This window comes from Anomaloglossus baeobatrachus, chromosome 2 (genome assembly GCF_048569485.1).
Source record: "Anomaloglossus baeobatrachus isolate aAnoBae1 chromosome 2, aAnoBae1.hap1, whole genome shotgun sequence".
NCBI classification, from domain to species: domain Eukaryota; kingdom Metazoa; phylum Chordata; class Amphibia; order Anura; family Aromobatidae; genus Anomaloglossus; species Anomaloglossus baeobatrachus.
In genome coordinates this window covers 791,632,432-791,656,810 of record NC_134354.1, presented here as the reverse complement: position 1 = coordinate 791,656,810, position 24,379 = coordinate 791,632,432, and the positions used below count along the sequence as shown (strand labels likewise).

General features: G+C 47.0%; 1 protein-coding gene across 1 annotated transcript in view; it reads right to left on the bottom strand.

The window, feature by feature from the left end:
- The window catches only part of LOC142290087 (uncharacterized), a 159,962-nt gene that overhangs the window by 25,363 nt on the left and 110,220 nt on the right, over positions 1-24,379 (bottom strand). The window contains exons 14-17 of the mRNA XM_075334023.1: positions 21,851-21,953; positions 21,571-21,738; positions 21,364-21,487; positions 5,210-6,385 (exon numbers count right to left, since the gene is read on the bottom strand). Coding sequence (XP_075190138.1) covers positions 5,210-6,385; positions 21,364-21,487; positions 21,571-21,738; positions 21,851-21,953 — 1,571 coding nt within the window. The remainder of the gene's footprint in view (positions 1-5,209; positions 6,386-21,363; positions 21,488-21,570; positions 21,739-21,850; positions 21,954-24,379) is intronic.

Below are 24,379 nucleotides of genomic sequence, written 5' to 3'. Positions count from 1 at the left end.
GTGCGGTGCCTGATGGCACTGGTGTACTCACTCTCACACAAGACACTGGAGTCTCTGGTAAACCAAACGGAGTGATGAACGGGGCCCGCAGCCGGCTGCAGCTTCTCCCAGAATAGGTTGGTGGTTTCCGCCTTTCTCCTGCACCTCTGTGTGTAAATGTTTGACTCCTATGCCTAGACTCCGGTAGTCCGCTTCCCGACTGGTATATGCCGTAGGAGCCCGTAGATGCCCGCAGATGCTGGCCCTTTGGGTCTCTATGCCTTGGCGGTGGCTTTACTCTGTATGGTTGGGCTGTTGTCTTCTAACGGGGCTTGTGTGGGATAGGTCCTTAAGTCCAGTCCGCAATCAGTTGAGTCGACTCGGCCCTGTCGGTTCAGGGCTTTGTACTGGGTCTGAGTACCCTGCCTGGTGCTCCGGTATCCAGTTGGCTCCCCGGTTCGGTTCCGGCGGGCCACTACCCTGTCCCGGTCCCTTACGGTTCCGCCGGTCGTCTTCCCGGTCTCCTGCAGGCGGCCACCACCGTCTGACTCCTTGCCAATGGTGACTGGGCCCCGACCCAGCCACCTGGTAGTCTCTTGGCAGCCTGAACACAGGACTGCCCGTGAACTCGACTGCTCTAGACTTGCACTTGAACTACTGTGTCTGTTTTCCCGCCTCCAGGCCTGTGAACTCCTCGGTGGCCGGAGCCAACACCTGGCTCCGCCCCCCTGGTCTGGACATCAAACCTGGAGGGTGGTGACAAGGTTTTTAGATTGGCTGGTGTCACCTAACCGGGAGGGGGTGTGGTGTTTTGTGTGTAACTACCTGGGATGACCCGACTAGTCCGGGGCGTCACAACTGCGTAGCTGGGACCTGTAGTCTGTACAAGAATGGGGCGGGTCAGCTGTAGTAGATTAGGTAAGATTAAATTTTGTATGGCGGCCATTATGTACCTCTCTTAGCCATGGAGTTCACTAGAGCTTTGCTGGATCCTCTTCAATCCTCCATAACATCACAGAGCTGGTAAATTTTAGAGATCTTGCGCTCCTCCACCTTCCATTTTTAGATGCCCCACAGATGCTTTATAGGGTCTGACACATGAAAGGTACTTAAAGGGTGCAAGCTTAGAATAGAGTGGTGTGAAAAGTGTTTACCCCCTTCCTGAGTTCTTCTTCTTTTGCATGTGTCACACTTAATATTTCAGATCACCAAACAAATTTACATATTAGACAAAGATAAACACAAAATGCAATTTATAAATTAAGGTCTTTATTATTAGTGGAAAAAGAAATCCAGACCTAGAGGGTCCTGTGTGAAAAAGTGAATGCACCCTAAACCTAATAACTGGTGGGGCCACCCTTAGCAGCAATCAAGCATGTGCGATAACTGGCAATGAGTCTTTTACAACGCTCTTAAGGAATTTTGGCCACTTATCTGTGCAGAATTGTTGTAATTAAATCACTTTGGAGGGTTTCCAAGCATGAACCACCTTCTTAAGGTCCTTGTAACACCTGCCTGGATCCACAGACTCAGACGGGCTGCAATAGACAGGCTAGAGGGGAAGCCACTCACCAAGCAGTACCCCTTTAACCCATATACAGGGATTTGGAATTACACAGGACCCCGGAGATCACTACCTGTGGTAAGCTGCAGTCCGAGGAGAGTAGTAGTCAGGCAGGACCGAACCAGGAAATGGAAAACAGGGACAGAGTCAGCAGGCGAGAACGTAATCAGAAAACAAAGCAGAGGTCAAATCCGGATCAGGCAGTGAGGTACATAAACAGCAGGCAGGAGGGTAGTCAGAAAACACGCAGAAGTTAGAACACCAAAATCACTAAACAGAACAGGGCGGAAAAGGAACCAGGAATACAGAACTATCTCTGGCAGATGTCAGCAGACAGGAGGGGAAATAAGAAGGGTGTGGTGTCTTCCCATTGGTTGTAGCTGAATTATGGTAACTTCAGCTGGAAGACACACTCCACCTACAGTGGTACTGCAGATCCCAAGGAAACCCAGCCCTGTGGATGAGTGGAGCCTGCGCCCACCAGTGCTACTGGCATCGACTCCTCTCCCATCACCAGCACTATCCACAGCAGGAACACGGCATCGCCTAGTGATCAAAGTAGAAGTCGCTGGAGCAGACTCCGGTGGGGAGTAACAGTCCTGCCACAGCATCTCAATTGGAATGTCAGGACTTTAACTAGGCCACTCCAATGTCTTCATTTTGTGTTTCTTAAGCCACTCAGAGGTGACTTACTGCTGTGTTTTGGATCTATTCCCTGCTGCATAACCCAAGTACGCTTTAGCTTGAGGTCAGGAACAGATGGTCGGACGTTCTCCTTCAGGAGTTTTTGGAAGACAGCAGAATTCATAGTTCCATTTACCACCAGAAGACTTCTAGGTCCTGAAGCAGCAGAACAGCCCCCGACCATCATACTCCCATCACCATATTTTACGCTTGGAATTATGTTCCTTTTCTGAAATGCCGTGTTACTTCTACGCCAGATGTAATAGAACAAACATCTTTCAAAAAGTTCAACATTTGTCTCGTCAGTCTACAGAGTATTCGCCCAAACGTCTTAGGGATCATCAAGATGTTTTCTGGCAAATCTGAGACGAGCCTTTATGTTCTTTTTTTGCTCAGCAGTGGTTTTCGTCTTGGAACTCTGCCGTGTCGGCCATTTTTGCTCAGTCTCGTTTTTATGGTGGTTTCATGAACACTGACCTTAACTGAGGCACGTGAGGCCTGCAGTTGTTTCGATGTTGTTGTGGGGTCTTTTGTGACCTCCATACGCTCTAATCTGGCCACTCCTGGGAAGGTTCACCACTGAAACATGTTTTCTCCATATGTGGATGAAGGTTCACAACTGTTCCATGTTTTTGCCATTTGTGAATAATGGGTCTCACTGTGGTTTGCTGGCGTCCCAACGCTTTAGCAAAGGCTTTATAACCTTTTCCAGACTGATAGATCTGAATTACTTTCTCATTTCTTCCTGAATTTCTTTGATGTCTAGTTTTTGAGAATATTTTGGTCTACTTCACTTTGTCAGGCAAGTCTTATTTAGGTGATTTCTTGATTCAGAACAGATGTGGCAGTAACTAGGCCTGGTTGTGGCTAGGAAAATTGATCTCCGCTTCCCAAAAATGTGATAAGCCACAGTTAATTTATGTTTTTGGGGGGGCAATCACTTTTTAACACCGGCCCTCCAGGTTTGGATTTATTTTTCCTTTAATAATAAAGACCTTTGTTTGGGGATCTGAAACATTAAGGCTATGTGTCCATGGTAGAATGTTGCTGCGGATTTTTCTGCATGAAAATCCGCGACTTTCCCGGCAAATCCGCACCTTTTCAAAGGTGCGGATTTGCCACGGATTTACCGCGGATTTTGGTGCGGATTTTTTTTTTTTCCCAATTCTATAGCCAAAATCCGGATCAAAATCCGCAACAATAATTGACATGTTGCAGATTTTTCCGGATCAAAATCCGCGGCAAATCCGCCGCGGAAAAATCTGCAGCATGGGCACAGCATTTCCAAAAGCCATAGAAATGGCTGGGAAGTGCCGCTGCTGCAGATTTTCGGAAAATCCGCGGCTTTTCCGCGAGAAATCCGAGGCAAAATCCGCGCATTTTCCGCAGCGTGGACACATAGCCTTAAGTGTGACAAACATGCAGAAAAATAAGAAATCAGGAAGGGGAAACCACACCACTGTATGTAAAAATGGACGCCACACGTACGTCACATCAATGTCACACGGAGGCTGGGCAAGGGGGAAAACGCACTCGCGTGACACACGAAATGTCACTTGCATCTTAAGGCCCCGTTACACGCTATGATTTATCTGACGATCTCTAAAACGATGTGACACGCCCAGATCGTAGTAACGCCGAGATCGCTCATAGGTCGTTTATTAGCGGTCACACGTAACGATCTCACAAACGACGCAAGAACGTTCAGCTATATATTGTTTGACCCAGGCGGTCGTGTGGATGTTGTTCGTCGTTGGCAGGGTGTTAAACGTAGCAATAGGTCTTCTACGTTCCAAACGACGAACAATATTTTGAAACTGAACGACGTGTCAACGATCAACGATTTTCATCCTAAGATTGTTCAGAGTCGCTTGTAAGTGTCACACGCAACGACGTCGCTAACGATGCCGGATGTGCGTCACGGAATAAATCGTAGCGTGTAACGCCGCCTTTACTTCTAGATGCTGTCAGGAACAACTGAGCCATATTTCACATGCAAATATGAGTGAACCCTAAAAATAGGAAAAAAATTCTTTGTGGGTTAAATTGAAAAAATAACAGTAATCTAACTTTTTTTTAGCTTCTATGATTTATGTTTTGTTTTTTTTAACTGTTTTTTTTACGATTAGAGAGCATTTTAGCGATGTCGATTAAAATGCTTATTCTGTTACCCACAACTTTTTTTTATTTTCCGCCATCAGAGCTGGGTGATGGCTGGTTTTCTGAGGTGCGAGCTGTACTTTTAGGCTAAGATCTCCTGTCCAGTATTCATTTGTTAGAACGGATCTACCAACAATCCATTGGCAAAAAAGGTTCTGCAGACAAAACTTTTTTGTCCGTTTTTTAAATAACTGATTTCAGCTGAATCTGGGTTTGTTTGTTTTTTGTTTTTAACATTGGAGTCTATGGAAATGATATAGTACACAGCAATATTGCAGTGTATTATGTAGGAGATCAATAGATGGCTCATAAAAAGAGCAGCAAATTTGAAAAACATATATACAGTCATGGCCAAAAGTTTTGAGAATGCTACAAATATTAATTTTTCACCTACTGTATGTAAAAAATAATATAAAAAAGTTTAAATCATCCTTTCTTCCAAAATGTAAATATTTAGATTAAAAAAAAGATTTAACATTTTTAGTATTACAGAAGTAACCAAACTAAGAAAATCTAAAAATATTTATCCGGTACAGTGAACTTATATTTCACTTCCCCAAAAATATGCACTAAAAAGTAGTCAAAACATTGTAGGTATCAGTGCATTAAAAACAAGCTCTCCCACTGGGACATTGACGGAAAAATTAAAACTTTTTTATATCTCAGAAAATAGTGACTCAAACCCAATTTTTTTTTTTAATTCAAATTTTTTTTAATAAAGAAGGCATCCTGAGGCAGCACGTCCTATAACACAGCTATACACCTGCCACATTTTCTACAGGGTGAACACTATAATATCTTCATCGTGGTGTGATTTCTGATGTTCAAGAAGGTCTGATTTCTGGGTAAAAAATTTCCCACATTTTGAGCACAGAAACGGCTTCTCCTTTGTGTGAGTTCTCAGATGCTCCATGAGATTTGATCTATAGCTAAAACGCTTCCCGCACTGAGAACATGAAAATGGCTTCTCCCCTGTGTGACTTCTCTGATGTGCAGCAAGATCCGCTTTCTGACCAAAACCTTTCCCACATTCTGAACAGGAGTATGGTTTCTCCCCGGTGTGAATTCTCTCATGTGTAATAAGACTTGATTTTTGAGTAAAACATTTTCCACATTCAAGACATGGAAATGGTTTCTCTCCAGTGTGAGTTTTCTGATGTTTAACAAGAACTGCTTTCTCTGTAAAACGTTTCCCACATTCAAGACATGGAAATGGCTTCTCCCCCGTGTGAATTTTCTGATGTTTCAAAAGAGCATCTTTACGAATATAGCATTTGCCACATTGCTCACATGAAAATGGTTTCTCCACTGTGTGAATTTTCTGATGTCGCTCAAGATTATCTTTATCCATAAAACATGTCCCACATTCAGAACATGAAAACGGCTTCTCCCCTGTGTGGGTTCTTAGATGTTTTTTAAGATTTGACTTCTCTTTAAAGCCCTTCCCACATTTAGGGCATGAAAATGGCTTCTCCCCTGCATGAGTTATTTGATGTTTAACAAGATATGATTCCTGGGAAAAAGATTCTTTACATTCTGAACAAGAAAATGTCTTCTCCTTTGCGTGAATTTTTAGATGGTTCATAAGATTTGATCTGTGACCAAAACGCTCTCCACATTTAGGACATGAAAATGACTTCTCCTTTGTGTGAATTCGTAAATGTTTTATAAGATTTGATCGGTCACTAAAACACTTTCCACATTTAGGACATGAATATGGCTCCTCATCTGTGTGAATTTCCTGATTTTCATTATCTGATTTCTGGGTTAAACATTTCCCACATTCTGAACATGAAAATGGCTTTTCATCTTTGGGAATCCTCTTGAGCCCAGAAAATTTGGATTTCTTTTTTAAAGGTTTCTCATGTTCAAAAGATACCAACTTTTTACCCAGTCTATTTCCAGCACTTCGTTTCCCACTCGTAGATTGATTATCTTCCACTTCAAAATAGGATGATAAACTGAGATTTCTATAGGAGCTTCGTATGGAGAGTTCACCTGAAGAAAGAAATAAAATTAAAAAAAATCCTAATCATTTAACATGGTGAGATCTTAAACTTTAACTTTCTATGTGAAAATCTCAGCAAGAAATGTAACAAAATACAACCAAAAGATGAGGACCCAATATTGTCCCTGTACCTTCATCGGTAGAGATTCTATGTCTTGATCTTTGCTGCCTTTGTCTTTATACAATACATATAATTCCCCTGTGTCTTCCGCTTTTACATGGTCAGTCTCTCTTCTCACTAATCTAGTTCTACCTCTTTGTTAAAAGACAGATATCGTCAAAAAATGACCTACTGGTGTGGCCTGACTGCTGATGGTGCTGGCTGCATAACTCCTGAGCTCCTGTGCAAGCTGCTCTTAAATCGTCTCAAACAGATTCATTCCTCCTCTTCTCATGACCTGGAGTGAAGGATTCCTTTGCGACTCCCCAGGGAACAAGATGACCAGAGGGAAAGCTGCAAAGCGTCCATCCCCAGCCAAACTTACAGATTTCTTCCTAAGAGACAGCAGCGTGGTGAAGGGAAAGATGGCACCTTCCCCTGCTTCCACTTCTTTTTGCTCCTGCAGAAGAGCCTCTTTGGCGGCCTCTGACACGGCGTCAGACCCAATAGACATCCCGCTGACGAAGAAAACAATGCAAAGCCTGCTGGTTGCACTGAGATCTTCTTTACAGGAGGATCTGAGAGGTATGCTGACGGGGATCCAAGGAGACCATAACGGCTATAGGGGACAGAACGGCTCACTTAGAATCTAAGATGGCGGAGCTGACCAAATCCCATAATGATCTTATAGATGCCCATTCTGCTTTAGAGGATCCTGTTAACAACCTACAAGCTAAAGTTACTGATTTAGAGGACCGGTCCCGCCGCAACATTGTGAGGATCCGTGGAATCCCCGAGTCGGTATCTGGAGAGTTGCTGGAATATCTGCAGGGCCTGTTATCTGTGGTGCTCCCTGAGGCTGAGTCAGCCAGCCACATGGTGGATTGGGTTCACAGGGTGCCTAAGCCCAGATCGCTTGGCGCTGATGTCCCACGAGATACCCTAGCCCGACTTCATTTTTTCAAGTCTAAAGAAGCCTTCTTACAAGCCCTGAGGAGACAGCCGGATCTACCCCACAAGTATGCCGCCCTTGTGGTCTTCCTGGATTTATCTGCAGGGACACTTGCAAAAAGAAGGGAATATGCTCCACTTACCAAAGCTCTCAGAGATGCTGGAATAAAATACCGATGGGGCTTCCCAGTCAGTCTTTCAGTTTCACATAATGGTGCCCTCCATGTTTGTCGGTCTCCAGCCCAACTAGCAAAATTGATGGAATCCTGGAACATTCTCCCACAACCTGGGGCTGCAAACCGCTCACAGGGTAATTCCCAGATGGCAAAGATCTCAGAGGAATGGATCCAATCCTGATGTAAAGAGCCAGCTCACCGTTGCTCAACATCCTGGTCTGTTGTTTCGTGTGTTTTTTTTGTTTTGTTTTTATTGTTACCAGGTGCCCCCAAGTGGCTCAGTTTAATTTTCAGCCACCAGCTACCCTCCTTTGTGGTGGTGGTGAAACAGCTTTTCTGATAAAGCTGTGTTTATAACTCTTCAGGTTACTGTATTTGGTTTTAAGTCCTGTTTTCTACATGTTATTCTTGCCATTCACTGCTCTTTTCCTTTTACTTATCCTGCTCTCCCCCCCCCTCCCCACTCCCACTTCTCCCCCCTCTCTACCATCCCTCCCCTCCCTCCCTTACTTCTGGTAACATGAATATCCTAAACAAACTGTAATGGGGTTAAAGTTCTTGTTGCTGAACACTAAGGGGTTTGTGACGCCCTGGACTAGCCAGGTGGTCACAGATAGCGCCCTGCATAACACCTGTCCCTCACTAAGTAACACCAGCCATCCACATTAAACCCTAGTCACCTCCCTCAGGGTTTCATGGACACACCAGGGGGTGGAGCCAGGCGGTTGGCCATGCCCGCCGAGGATTTCACAGGTCCTGAGGCAGGAAAACACAAACAGTTCAGTTTTGAAGTTCAAGTCTGAAGGCAGGCCTGCGCCAAGGCCTGCAACTCCGTGTCAGGTGTCTGGGTTGGAGCCCGGGCACCCTTGGCTAGGAGGCATATGGTGGCCTCAGCCTGCATGGAGCCGGGAAGACGGCTCAGTGGAACCGTGGTGGACCAGGACGGGTAGTGGCCCGCCGGTACCGACCCGGGGAACCGACTGGAAACTGGAGCACAAAGGGGGGTACGCAGACCCTGAAGCTAGGTCCAAAAGCTACTGGGGCTAGCTAATTAATTGATTGAGGCTAGGACTTTAGGTCCTTTCCCACCAAAAAGTCCCGACTGAAGACAGCCCAACGAGGGGGATAGAAAGCCACCGCACAGGCAGAGAGATCCCTCGGGCCAGCGTCTGCGGGCAAAGGGCTCTCCCGACATCCACAAAGCCGGGGAGCGGGCACCGATCACCATCATCTTGGTTTACCAGAGACTGGAGTGTGTTACTAATTGTGAGTACAACAGTACCCTCCGTCCGCGCACCGCCCGGCACACAGAACCCAACGGGTCCCGGGGCCACCATCCCTACCCACGGAGGGGTTAACATCTTGCTGCGCAACATCTCCGCCGGGTGCCCAGTAACCGCAGCGGTGGTGTCCACCTTCACCACAACCCGTGCGTGGCGTCACGAACTTAAAACACAGCTTGGGCCGCACACCTACGTCCCCTAAAAGCGCCAGTCCCCCCCTTCAGATCGAAGTGGACCACGGAGCCCCCGGGTCCGGAGACGCTCGACCCACCACCTGGCGAGTCCGGACCCGAGCGGCTCGGTTGCAGCCAAGCGCGGGGCGGTACAGGTTAAACTCACCGGCCAAGCGTAACATGTTATGGAAAGAAGTCCACAAGACAAATTGTGATATTTTATGCGTCCAGGAGACTCATCTTGTTGCAGCAGACAATTTCAGGCTCAACAATCGGTTGTTCCCTCATAGTTTTCATGCTAACTTCAGTAAAAAGAGGGCTGGGGTAAGTATTTTTATAAAACATACGGTGGCGTTTAGGCTAGACTCTGTCTGACTCAGAGGGCAGGTTCCTGATTTTAGTGTGCTCCCTGAACAATGTGAAGTATACTCTGGCCGGGGTTTATGCTCCTAATATAAGACAAATCAGATTTTTGAGGAAATTCCTAAAAAACTTAGACCAAGTGGCAGTGGGCCATAAAGTGATCTGCGGAGATTTCAATGTCCCTGTTTCAAAAGAGCTAGACTGTTCCGCTAGTACTGCCCACAGGAAAGAAATTGGCCAGCTTATAACACAGCATTACCTACATGATATTTGGAGATACACCCATGCTGAAGAAAGGGACTACACGTATTATTCAGCTAGATACACCTTTTATAGCTGCATAGACTATTTTTTGGTGGATAGTAGCCTCGTAGCAGAATGCACGGAATCTCAAATAGGAGTCATATCATGGTCCGACCATGCGCCCGTCTCCCTAACAATTAATGAGCGCCATAATTCCCCAATCTTTCATAGATGGAAAATAAATGACTTCTTACTCTCCAAACAGCATGTGATACAAGAAATAACTGAGGGGTTATCGGAGTATTTCCTCCTGAATGATAACAATTCAGTCTCGGATGAGGTCCTTTGGTCCTCTCATAAGGCGGTAATTAGGGGAATTTGTATTAAAATTGCTGCTATGCAAAAAAAAAGAAAAGAGAACAGTTGACAGCGAATATTCTTGCCCAGATCCAAACCTTAGAATCCCTAAATAAAACTGCCCCTTTACCCTCGCGGTCGGCCCAATTACCTACCCTCGCGTTCGGCCCAATTAAAAGAGCTGAGGTCACAACTAAGGCAAATTCTTATCTCTAAATATGAAAAAAAATCTTATAGCCTTAAAAATCAAACATTACTCCTTGGGAGATAGAGCTGGATCCATTTTAGCAAGGAGGGTTAAAAGCCGGAAAATTAAGTGCAGAATTGAATTTTTGCAAACCCCGGAGGGCTCCATAATCAAAAATCCTATCCATATTGCAAATGCCTTTGCAGACTACTACCAAGGCCTTTACAATTTAAAAGATGACCCGAACACCCCGCAGCCAACAGAGGCAGCCATTAATGCCTTCCTGGAAAAATTACAGCTACCAAGCCTGTCTCAAGCGGATCTGGAGGTTCTAAATGCCCCTTTTTCTCTAGAAGAAATCCAAAAAACGGTCAAATCTTTTAAAAATACACTCTGCTCCAGGCCCAGACGGCTTTTCTAATTCATATTATAGACAGTTTGTGGATCTCCTGGGCCCTTATATGCGCAGGACATTTACATTTTGGCAGAATAACTCCTCGGTCGCCCCTTCCAACTTAGAAGCCATAATTACTACTCTCCCTAAGCCGGGGAAGCCCCCCACTTCTCCAGGTAACTTCCGCCCTATCTCGCTGCTTAACTGTGATCTTAAAATCTATGCAAAAATGTTGGCCTTCCGTCTATATGGGGTCCTCCCCTCCTTGATAGCTCCAGATCAGGTGGGGTTTGTAGCCCGAAGGCAGGCTAAAGATGGGACCAGACGATTGATAGACCTTATAGCAGTGATTGAGAATAGGAAGATCCCCAGTGTTCTCCTGTCCCTAGACGCCAAAAAAGCGTTCGACAGAGTGCACTGGGGGTTCCTAAGGACTATTTTGGAGAAATTTGGATTTCAGGGGCCAATATTAACAGCAATTCTCTCCCTGTACTCTAATTCTAACGCCAAGGTTCTCGCCTCAGGGTTTGCCTCGCATAGCTTCTCTATAACCAATGGTACCCGCCAGGGGTGCCCCCTTTCCCCGGTAATTTTTGCTATGGTGGTGGAGCCCCTGGCGGAGTACATTCGGATGCATAAGGGTATTGTGGGGATGTCAGTAGGTAAAGTTGAGCATGTTGTGGGACTGTATGCTGATGATATAATTATTTCCTGTTCAGAAGTACAAGGTTCTGTAATTAATGTTTTATCGGTTCTTAACCCCTTAACGACCCATGACGTACTGGGTACTTCATGGATTGTGTGCTGGTAAGCCCCGCCCCCTGCCGCCGGCAGGCGGCGGCGATCCGCGCACATATCAGCTGTTATCAACAGCTGACATGTGTGCCTGCTAGCCGCGGGTGGAATCACTTCCACCCGTGGCCATTAACCCCTTACATTTCGCTGCCAAAATCTGGCAGCGATATGTATATGGGCGCCGCCATGACAGTCACTTACCCCGCCCCCACCGGAAGTCACGTGACATGATCACGTGACTTTCGGTGGTTGCCATGGTAGCACAGGGTCATGTGATGACGCCTGTAGCTAACATGAGTCACTTCCTCTCGATGCCGGAATACAGCCGGCATTGAAAGTAAAGCAGCAAATCTGCAGTTCTCAGCTCTGTAGCTGAGATCTGCAGATAGTGCAGAGCGATCGGATTGCTGATCGCTATAGCCCCCTAGGGGGACTAGTAAAATAAAAAAAAAAAAATAAAAAAAAAGTTTTAAAAAAATTAAAAAAAAATAAAAAAACCTAAAAGTTCAAATCACCCCCCTTTCACCCCATTGAAAATTAAAGGGTTAAAAAAAATAAAAAATATACACATATTTGGTATCGCTGTGTTCAGAAATGCCCGATCTATCAAAATATAAAATCAATTAATCTAATCAGTAAACGGCGTAGCGCCAAAAAAATTCCAAACGCCAAAATTACGTTTTTTGGTTGCCGCAAATTTTGCGCAAAATACAATAACAGGCGATCAAAACGTAGCATCTGTGCAAAAATTGTACCGTTAAAAACGTCAGGTCGAGACGCAAAAAATAAGCCATCAATGAGCCTCAGATCCTGAAAAATGAGAACGCTACGGGTTTTGGAAAATGGCGCAAAACGTGTGCCACTTTTTTTGGACAAGCTTGTGAATTTTTTTTAACCCCTTAGATACAAGTAAACCTATACATGTTTGCTGTCTACAAACTCGCACTGACCTGAGGCGTCACATAGATACATCAGTTTTACCATATAGTGAACACAGTGAATAAAATATCCCAAAAACTATTGTACGATCACACTTTTTTTGCAATTTTTCCGCACTTGGAATTTTTTTGCCGTTTTCCAGTACACCATATGGTAAAACTTATGGTTTCATTTAAAAGTACAACTCGTTCCGCAAAAAACAAGACCTCATATGGCAAAATTGACGGAAAAATAAAAAAGTTACACCTCTCGGAAGAAGTGGAGCAAAAAACAAAAACGCAAAAACGGAAAGTGCCTGGGGGCTGAAGGGGTTAAAGAATTCTCTGCTGTTTCATTCTACAAACTTAACGCAAATAAATCCTTAATTCTTCCCTTCCTTGTTCCCCGGGTAGAAAGCGAGAGGCTCGCCACGGCATTGCCATTTAGATGGGAGGACCACAGTATTCCTTATTTAGGAATCCATCTCACAACAACTGAACAATTTGTAAGGAAAAATATCTCAGAGCTGAGTAAAGAACTAGAAGAGCTCTCGCGCTTTTCTGCGCTGCCGCTGTCGTGGTTGGCCAGAATACACTCTTTTAAAATGCTATACCTTCCAAAGTTGATATATCTTTTTAGACGCCTCCCTTTGAAAATTCCGGGATACTCCCTGACAGGTCTACAAAGCCTCATCCGCAAATGTATGTGGGCTGGTAAGAAATCAAGAATACCCTTACAACCACTTCACCCGCCATTTAGAGAAGGCGGTATGGGTGTGCCTGATGTGGTGTCATATCACAGGGCGGCTGTTCTGGAGTCAGTCATGGACTGGTGGAGAGAGGCGGAGGATCATAGATGGCTGCAGAATGAGGGATACCTCAATCCACTTGGATCCACAAAAACGCTACTGGGGGCATTGATTCAAAATCAGGCAGTCCCACATTGCTTTCTGGGCACGGTCGAGGAGGTGAAGTGGCGCTGGAGGGATTGGTCCTCGGAATCCATGGCTGGTTTGATTTGGAGACTGCCCTTTAAGGACATAAAAGCTTGTGTTCCTGATGTCGACCTTAGGGCTTGGGAACAAATTGGGTCCCTTCGAGTATCAGATTTATTTGACAGGGGGTCCTTCTTACCTTGTTCTTAGCTGGTGTCTAAATTCAACCTACCCAGGCAGGTCTTCTACCAATATCTTCAAATTAGGCATTTTTTAAGCACTTTCCGCCTGAGTTCATCAACATCAAGACATCAGTTTTTGGCAGACTTTCTTCTGAAGGACTCGAATCTGTCAGGGGCATGTCCTTATTATATCACCACTTCACCTCTCATACGGAAGGACAGACTCTACCATACATGATAAAGTGGGAAAGAGAATTACCCCTCTCCTTGCCAGCCCATCAGTGGCATGCGGCCTCCCGGGTGGTGCTTGGGTCCTCCGCCTGCCTCAACCATTTGGAGCAGATTAAGAAAGTACACATGGGATGGTATAGGTGTCCTGCTCAGATAGCTAGGTTTGCGGAAGATTACTCTCCCCTTTGTTGGAAGGGTTGTGGCATGACGGGGACACTGGGGCTCCTCTGGTGGTCTTGCCTGGAAATTCTCAGCTTTTGGAATCAGGTCTTCGACCTAATAGCAGAAGTTTGCGAGACTAGACTCCCTCCCTCACCTCAAATGGGGATTCTGCATATGGGTTTAGACGCCTTTCCAGCCCCCATTGCTCAGTGCATCTCTCATATCCTAATCTCAGCCAGACAGTGTATCGCAGCTCGGTGGAAATCCCCTGAGATACCGGTTATGGAGGAAGTGATAGCTAGAATCAACACGCACTTCCATTGTGAAACTGTTAGCCAGCAGCGTCTCCTTGGCATTAAAAATTCAAAAATGTTGGGCAATGTGGTCATCCTCTCCCTGGGCCTCTCCCCCTCTAAAATTGTATCATCCTACTCGTGTAGTAGGTTGGACAGGAAGTCATATAACGTGTCGGTCGGACCACTTCTGCTTCTTTATGCAATAAGTTAACTTTGTGTATTGTTGTAAGTTACCTCCCCCCCCTCACCCACCCATACTCCCTCCCCCCCTCACCCACCCATACTCCCTCCCCCTCCTCACCCACTTATACTCCCCCCCCCCCCTTTTTCCAGTGCTCAATATTCATGTGGCCCCGACTCGCCCGTTAGGGCGCTGATGTCTCGGCGTTGTATGATGTTATGCCTTTCTTTTCTGTAATGCCTTTCTTCTTGTTTGAAAACAATAAAAAAAAATTGGATTAAAAAAAAATAAAAAAAATGGACCTACTGTTTAAATCATGTTTTTGTGTTAAATGTATTTTGTGTTTTGTTTTGTCATATCACAATCATTATGAAAAATAAAAACTTCAAATTGTGCCATATTCACGCTGCCCAGTGGGGCTTCTTTAGATCTAACTTGCTGTTTCACAAATTGCACATGTACATTAGCAGCAATGAACAAACTCTGAGTCTATCTTTTGTATTGTTGCATCTAATGTGTGTGCAAAGGTCACTGTGCGGGTGTGTGTGGGGGGGGGAACAGGGCAGCTGTGACATCACCCATTATGACTGATGGATCCTGTGTTATCAGCTGTATATAGAAGTGATATCAGTTATTGTACAGAAGAAGGAGGTAAGCTGTGACTTAACCTATTGTGAATGGCGGATCCTATTATCTGCTGTATATAGAGGTGTTTTCAGTTATTATACTAGAGGAGGAGGAGGTGAGCTGTGATGTCGCCTATTGTGTATGGTACATCCTATGTTATCTACTGTACATAGAGCTGTTATCAGTCAGTTTGTGACACCTCAACACTGACCGGGGGTCTCAGGATTCACCTGATTAAGATTTTAATGTAATTAATCCCACTGTGACCGATTTATTCACAGGATTTATGGTTATCCTGAGTATCTTTGGTGGTTTTCCGGAGACCATCCCTGTCCGTGTAACAATCTGTATATTCCCCGAGATGATTCATTTTGGTGATGTTTTATCGTGTTTTTAATTGTCTGTCTATTGTGTTTTTTTCATATCTAATAAAATTATCCATTTTTTGCACATATACTCCTTGTCCTCTTGTGTATACATGTATCTCTGAGTAGTGCAGTCTGGGGTGGTGGTCCCTTGTGACCGTCTCTCAGCATTATTGCCTCTGGTTCTAAATGTTGAGGTTTCTGTATTTGAATTGTACAGGAGGAGGAGGTGAGCTGTGATATCACCTACTATGAATGGCAGATCCTGATATCTGCTGTATATACAGGTGTTATCAGTCATTATACACCCCACTCCTACTTAAGATCAAACAGAAAACTCTGGCCTGGTCCAAACTATATCTTACGGTGATGGGGAGAGTCAACTTTAATCAAAATGATACTAATGCCCCAGTTGTTATATGTACTCCACAATGCCCTCGATATGGCTACCGCAAAACCGGTTTTATGAAAAACTATCTTTCGGGGTTTAATTTGGGGGAAGAAGCGCCCACGGATGAAGCTAGGGTATCTACAGAGGTTGAAAGATGAAGGGGGGCTGGCTTTACCTAACCCTTGGCTTTACTATTTAGCAGCTCAGAGCAGTGGCTTGGAGACCTCGGCGGGGAGGATGCTACAGTTTGTGGTTGGGAAAAGCCCCCGTTGGCCAGTTTTGAGGCGGGAAAGTTTCGCTTGAACTCTGCACAATATCCTACTGTACGGCTGATCGATGGAGTGTGGGGCAGGATCAAGCAGCTGAGGCAGGTTACGGGGGTTACTACATATGCTCCTGTATGGGACAATCCCAATGTTCCGGAATTTCTATCCCTTAGGCCCGTTTCACACGTCAGTGAAAAACACGCACATGTCCCTCCGTGTGCCGTGAATTACGGCACACGTGGGTTGTCTAAGTGCAATCCGGGCTCCGTTCTCCGTGGCCTGTGATTGCACTTAGAGATTAACTCACCTGTGCCCGCTCTCCATGGTGCTGATCGCTCCCGCGGTGCAGCATCCGGCCGGCGCTGACCCCCGCAGCAGCTGCTTCCGGGTCGGCTGTGTCGTGCATCATGAATATGCGCGACAATAATGAGCCGGCTCAGAAGCAGCAAGCTGCACGGGCTGCAGAGGACATCGCTGGAGCCGGGTGAGTAAAAATGATTTTTATTTTAAAAGCACGGTTTTTTTTGGCACGTGTCTCACGGATCACACCACTGCGTGGTCCGTGGGACATCAGTGATGCCAGAAAAAAAATGGACATGTCTCCGTGCGGCAATCACGCACACGCGGGTACGCCGCACGGAGACGTGCAGTGAAAAATCACTGATGTATGAGCAGACCCATTCATTATAATGTATCTGCGTATGTCAGAGATTCTGGTACGTTTAAAAAAAAGCACAAACCAGAATCACTGACGTGTGAAAGGGGCCTTAAGGAATTTGGGCAGTGGAGGGGAATTGGAATTTTGTATCTCTCCCAAGTGGTGGAGGGAAATGTGTTTAAAACTTCTGAGGGACTGCTAAAGGATTACCCTTTGGGACATGGTATGCTCTACAAGTTCCTCCAGCTGCGCCACACATTCGAGCCAGAAAACAGAACAATACCGATTGTTATACAACCGAACAGTGTAATTACTATAATAGGAACACAGAGAGGTACGGCAGGCTGTATATGGATAGTATACGGGGGGCTCCTGTCCATGTTTCTTGGGAGGTTCCAATTGGGGCCTATGCGAAATGGGTGAAGGATCTGGGAGAGATTGGAGAGGACAAATGGGATTCCATCCTGCAATATGTTACCAAAATATCTCTGAGTGAAACGAAAAGGCTCTCACAGATACAGTATGTCATATATAGAGTCTATAAAACCCCTGTGTGGATGCATAAAGCAGGAGTGAGGGCGGACTCCAAATGTCCAAAATGTACAGTAGAAGAAACAAGGATCATGTGACGCCCTGGACTAGCCAGGTAGTCACAGATAGCGCCCCACACAACACCTGTCCTACACTAGGTAACACCAGCCAACCACATTACACTCTGGTCACCTCCCTCAGGATTTGATGGACACACCAGGGGACGTGCCCAGGCGGTTGGACATGCCCATGGAGGAGTTCACATGCCCTGAGGCAGGAAAACAGTGAGTTACGTTTTAGAGTTCAAGGAGAGTGGTAGTCTGAAGTTCAAGTCTGGAGACAGACCTGTGCCCAAGTCTGCAACACACTGACTGGTGTCCGGGTTGGAGCCCGATCACCTTTGGCCAGGAGGCATACGGTGGCCTCAGCCTGCAGGAGCTGGGAAGACGGCTAGGTGGAACCGTGGTGGACCGGGACAGGGTAGTGGCCCGCCGGTACCGACCCGGGGAACGGACCCGGAAACCGGAGCACAAAGGGGGGTACTCAGACCCTGAAGCTAGGTCCAGAAGCTACTGGGGGCTAGCTAATTAACTGATTGAGGCTAGGACTTTAGGTCCTTTCCCACCCAAAGTCCCGACTGAAGACAACAGCCCAACGAGGGGGATAGAAAGCCACCGCCACGGCTCAGAGATCCCACGGGCCAGCGTCTGCGGGCAACGGGCTCTCCCGACATCCACGAAGCCGGGGACCGGACTCCTGGTGCTGAAGCGCAGGCAGCCCAATGATACACAACACGGTACAGGAGAAAGGCAGAGACCACCAACCGGGAGGGGGACCAGACGTGTCGCGGGCGGGGAGGAGGGTGTCAGCACTGCGCTCACCCCTCTGCTCGGGTCCGGCTGCTGCTGCTCAGTGGTGGCTCGAGCGGTGGGCCGGATCCCGGGGGTTCTCGAGCGGCGCTCCTCGCCCGTGAGTGAAAGGGGATTGGGTTTTGGGATATAGTCTATTGTCCGTGACGCCACCCACGGTTGTGGTGATTTGTTGACACCACCGCTGCTCTGTATGGGGATCCCGGGAGTGATGGTGTGAAGCAGCAAGTTGTTGTGTTGCCCCTCCGTGGGTAGGGGTTGGTGATCCCGGGGCCCAGTGATGAGGTGGGAGATGCAGGGCCTGGTGGGCGCAGGAACGCGGGGGCAGCGCTGTGCCAACGGTGACACAGTTCTCGGTAAACCACACGGCTGGAAAGACGGTTCCCACGGACGGCTGCACTTGCTTTCCCCAGAAGGTGACGGTGACGGTCCCTCTGTCCTGCACCTATTTTGATGATGGTTGCGATGGGTTCCCACCGGTAACCCGCTCCCCGGCTTGGATATGGGCCGGAGGAGCCCTACTTTGCCCGCAGGCGCTGGCCCTGAGAAACTGGTGCCCTGGCGGTGGCGGTGTCTCCCCTTATCGGTCGGACTGTTGCCTTCAATCGGGACTTGGTTGTTTGGAGACAGACGTCCCCTTCACTGACGGATTTGGCAAATTATGGCGACTCCTAGCCTTGCCGGGGTCCGAGAGGCCCCTGCCCTGGGGTGCTGACTGTTCTTTGTATACCGCTCCAGACCGCCGGGTCACCACCCGTCCGCGGTCCTTCCAGTAACCTCCGAGCAGTCACCCCTCCAGACAGTCACCGCCGTCTGCTGACCTTGCTGTCACGGTCCGGGCACACAGCCGGACCAACTTCAGGCTTTTCAAACTGTCACTTTTACTTTACTTCAGCTTTTCTCCTAAGCTCCTCTACCACTTCACTTCCTTCCTTTCACTTTCACCTCCTAAACTCATCTGCCTGGTTTTCCCGCCTCCAGGGCTGTGAACTCCTCGGTGGGCGGAGCCAACCGCCTGGCCCACCCCCTGGTGTGAACATCAGCATCTGGAGGAAGGCAACAAGGATTTTTGGGTTAGCTGTGTGTGCCTAACTGGGGTGTAGGGTGTGGTGGTGTAATGACCTGTGACCCCTGGCTTGCCCAGGGCGTCACAGACGCAGCCGGCTGCGGGCACCGACCACCATCATCTTGGTTTACCAGAGACTTGTGTGCATTACTAATCGTGAGTACAACAGTGCCCTCCGGCCGCGCACCTCCCTGCACCGCCCACTACACAGCACCCAACGGGTCCCGGGGCCACCATCCCTACCCATGGAGGGGTTAACATCTTGCTGCGCAACATCTCCCCAGGGTGCCCAGTAACCGCAGCGGTGATGTCCTCCTCCACCACATCCCGTGGGTGGCGTCACGAACTTAAAACACGGCTCCGGCCATACACCTACGTCCCCTTAAAGCGCCAGTCCCCCTTCAGATCGAAGTGGACCACAGAGCCCCTGGGTCCGGAGAAGCTCAAGCCACCACCCGGCGAGTCCGGACCCGAGCGGCTCGGTTGCAGCCAAGCGCGGGGTGGTACAATCATACACATGCTGTGGGAGTGCCCATGCCTACAGGGTTCTGGATAATCCAATCTGTGATGCAGGTGGTGTAATCCAGGAATCTTTTGGGGTGTGGGCTGGGCTATGTGGATGAAGTGGGAGCGGAGGAACATGAGAAATTACCAGTTGCACGCTTGCTATATGCGGCAAGGAAACATTGCCTCGTATTGGCTGTCAGAAAAGGCACCGACTCGTAAGGAATTTATCCAAAAAGTGAATTTCATTATTCTTATGGAAAAAAATATTTATCTTAAAAGGGGAAAGAGGATGCAATATGAAAAGATCTGGAGTAAGTGGCTGGAGCTCCCGGGATTGGCATCAATGGAACTACTGAAAGACATGATACCCGGGTTATAAGATCTACGGGAGAGCCAACGGAAGAGGATGAAAAAGAGACGGGGGGTGCAGGTCGGTGAGACGGTCAATCGGGGAGGTGGGGGGTTGGGATGTTTGTGCGAGGGAACTCCTTGTACATTGTTTTATGTTTGTACTGTGAAAGTTTAAAATGCAATAAAAATCTATGATAAAAACCAGTCATTATACAAGAGAAGGAGGAGGTGAGCTGTGATATCACCTTATCACCTATTGTGAATGGTGAATACTGTATATAGAGGTGTTATCAGTCATTGTACAGGAGAAGGTGAGCTGTGACATCACCTAGTGTGATTGATTGCTCCAGCATCACTTACAGTATATACAGGTGTTATCAGTCATTATACAGGAGTCACGGGTGACAGACAGTCATGTGGTTTCTGGCCATAGAAGGTTACAGCGTTTGGCTGCGCAAAATGCTCCCCAACTTTCTATTGTTCCTGCTGTCAGTATTCATTGGTATATGTTGCTTTCCTGCTGGATTCATCTCTCCCCCTTTTGGACTCAGCAGGAGCTCGCCTTCCACCCAGCTGCTGATCATCAGTATTATCTTGGTGCTTAAATTCTCCCTTCTTCCCTGGACTTCCCTGGTGACATTATTCAGCTCATTCTAGCTCTGGTTGCAAACAGATGGCTTGCTCTCATATGTAATATCGGTGCTGAACTCCTACCTAAGTCATCTGTGGATAAGAAGTACATGCATTTTTCCCCGTGTGTTCTCCTTGTGTCTTCCTTTAGCGTTTAGTGGGGCTGATGAAGAGCTCATCCCACTTGTTCCCTATTTAAGGTCTAGCACTAGGAATACCTAGGATTAGCTATTTGGCTCACTGCATAGGTGCAGAACCTATCTAGGGTGGTGAGGGACCCCAGGGACCAGTGGTAGGTTTGGTCAGGGGTCACCATGTCCTCCTTCCCTAGAGGCAGGGGTCCCTTTCCTTTCCCTTTCGCCGATTGCTTGGTACTTCTCTGTACCTAGCATGAAAACAGGAGGAGGAGGTGAGCTGTGACATCACCTATTGTGAATGTTGGATCTTGTGTTATTTGCTGTATATAGAGGTGTTATCAGTCATTGTACATGAGGAGGATAAACATGCTGTCTATTACCTTTAGAGCATTGACCCCAACACTATCTAAGGGACTGGAATGAGGGCTCTAAGTTACATTTAGGGACATTTGTTATTCTTCTGGAGGATCCTGGGAATATAGAGGACTGGGACTTCTCTCTGGTGGATTTCTCGGACTGGACCCATCTATAGGAAATATACACAGGGACTGAATACATCGTCTACATGTGATGATCAGATGATGGGGGGTCCAGGTGACCTCAGACCCGGCCTCTCCTCTATAATCAGGACGGTCTCCTCTTACCCGGAGATGTGAGGGGCTGGAGATTCTCCATCATGACGTCCTTGTACAGATCCTTGTGTCCTTCTAGATACTCCCACTCCTCCATGGAGAAATAGACGGTGACGTCCTGACACCTTATAGGAACCTGACACATACAATGAGCCGCCATTAGCAGACCCCTCCCCCGGTGTTATTATATAATGTCCCAGCATTCCCGGCAGCGCTCACCTCTCCGCTCAGCAGCTCAGTGATCCTGTGGGTCAGTTCCAGGATCTTCTGCTCATGTATCAGTGAATGAGGTGGAGGCTCGGTGATGTCACTCGGGGTCCTGCTCCGTCCTCCTGACACACGGGGGGTCACACGCTCCCCAGACGACGTCTTCACTACTGTGTGATCCTGTGTATGGGGAGACGCCGGTCACTACATCTATTCTGAAGATCCTTCACCTTCCCCGTCATTTCCCTGCTTTATTCCTAGTGATCAGAGTGATGTGATGTGAAGCTCTCACCTCTCCAGTGATCCAGTAGATTATCTCCAGGGTGAGGTCTAATATCCGAGCAGCCATGTGGTCTCTGTCCGGCTCCATCCTCGGGGGGCTTTTTATGGAAGAAACCATCGTTTTTCAAAGAAAATTTTATGTGACTCTAAGAAAAATAAAAAGAGGGAAAGAGGATAAGAGGCAAAATCCTTTATGGAAGAACATCTCAGCTGTACGACATCTTACAGATTGTGAGTAATGAAAGACGACTCCCAAAATACACTGTAGGTGACATATCCTCCAGAAGAAGTCAGATCGTGAATAGGATTATGTACAGTTATGATGGGAGGAAAGGTCTCTCCATACATCTCTCCTAATCTCCTGATACCTCCCCACACATAATCTCCAGTATATAACCTGTCCTCTCCATACATCTCTCCTAATCTCCTGATACCTCCCCACACATAATCTCCAGTATATAACCTGTCCTCTCCATACATCTCTCTAATCTCCTGATACCTCCCCACACATAATCTCCAGTATATAACCTGTCCTCTCCATACATCTCTCTAATCTCCTGATACCTCTCCACACATAATCTCCAGCATATAACCTGTCCCCTCCATACATCTCTCCTAATCTCCTGATACCTCCCCACACATAATCTCCAGTATATAACCTGTCCTCTCCATACATCTCTCCTAATCTCCTGATACCTCCCCACACATAATCTCCAGTATATAACCTGTCCTCTCCATACATCTCTCCTAATCTCCTGATACCTCCCCACACATAATCTCCAGTATATAACCTGTCCTCTCCATACATCTCTCCTAATCTCCTGATACCTCCCCACACAGAAACTCCAGTATATAACCTGTCCCCTCCATACATCTCTGCCTAATCTCCTGATACCTCCACACACATAATCTCCAGTGTATAACCTGTCCTCTCCATACATCTCTCCTAATCTCCTGATACCTCCCCACACATAATCTCCAGTATATAACCTGTCCTCTCCATACATCTCTCCTAATCTCCTGATACCTCCCCACACATAATCTCCAGTATATAACCTGTCCTCTCCATACATCTCTCCCTAATCTCCTGATACCTCCCCACACATAATCTCCAGTGTATAACCTGTTCTCTCCATACATCTCTCCTAATACCTCCCCACACAGAAACTCCAGTATATAACCTGTCCCCTCCATACATCTCTCCCTAATCTCCTGATACCTCCCCACACATAATCTCCAGTATATAACCTGTCCTCTCCATACATCTCTCCTAATCTCCTGATACCTCCCCACACATAATCTCCAGTATATAACCTGTCCTCTCCATACATCTCTCCTAATCTCCTGATACCTCCCCACACAGAAACTCCAGTATATAACCTGTCCCCTCCATACATCTCTCCCTAATCTCCTGATACCTCCCCACACATAATCTCCAGTATATAACCTGTCCTCTCCATACATCTCTCCCTAATCTCCTGATACCTCCCCACACATAATCTCCAGTATATAACCTGTCCTCTCCATACATCTCTCCTAATCTCCTGATACCTCCCCACACAGAAACTCCAGTATATAACCTGTCCCCTCCATACATCTCTGCCTAATCTCCTGATACCTCCCCACACATAATCTCCAGTATATAACCTGTCCTCTCCATACATCTCTCCTAATCTCCTGATACCTCCCCACACATAATCTCCAGTATATAACCTGTCCTCTCCATACATCTCTCCCTAATCTCCTGATACCTCCCCACACATAATCTCCAGTATATAACCTGTCCTCTCCATACATCTCTCCTAATCTCCTGATACCTCCCCACACAGAAACTCCAGTATATAACCTGTCCCCTCCATACATCTCTCCCTAATCTCCTGATACCTCTCCACACATAATCTCCAGTATATAACCTGTCCTCTCCATACATCTCTCCCTAATCTCCTGATACCTCTCCACACATAATCTCCAGTATATAACCTGTCCTCTCCATACATCTCTCCCTAATCTCCTGATACCTCCCCACACATAATCTCCAGTATATAACCTGTCCTCTCCATACATCTCTGCCTAATCTCCTGATACCTCCCCACACATAATCTCCAGTATATAACCTGTCCTCTCCATACATCTCTCCTAATCTCCTGATACCTCCCCACACATAATCTCCAGTATATAACCTGTCCCCTCCATACATCTCTCCCTAATCTCCTGATACCTCCCCACACATAATCTCCAGTATATAACCTGTCCTCTCCATACATCTCTGCCTAATCTCCTGATACCTCCCCACACATAATCTCCAGTATATAACCTGTCCTCTCCATACATCTCTCCTAATCTCCTGATACCTCCCCACACATAATCTCCAGTGTATAACCTGTCCTCTCCATACATCTCTCCCTAATCTCCTGATACCTCCCCACACATAATCTCCAGTATATAACCTGTCCTCTCCATACATCTCTCCCTAATCTCCTGATACCTCCCCACACATAATCTCCAGTATATAACCTGTCCTCTACATACATCTCTCCCT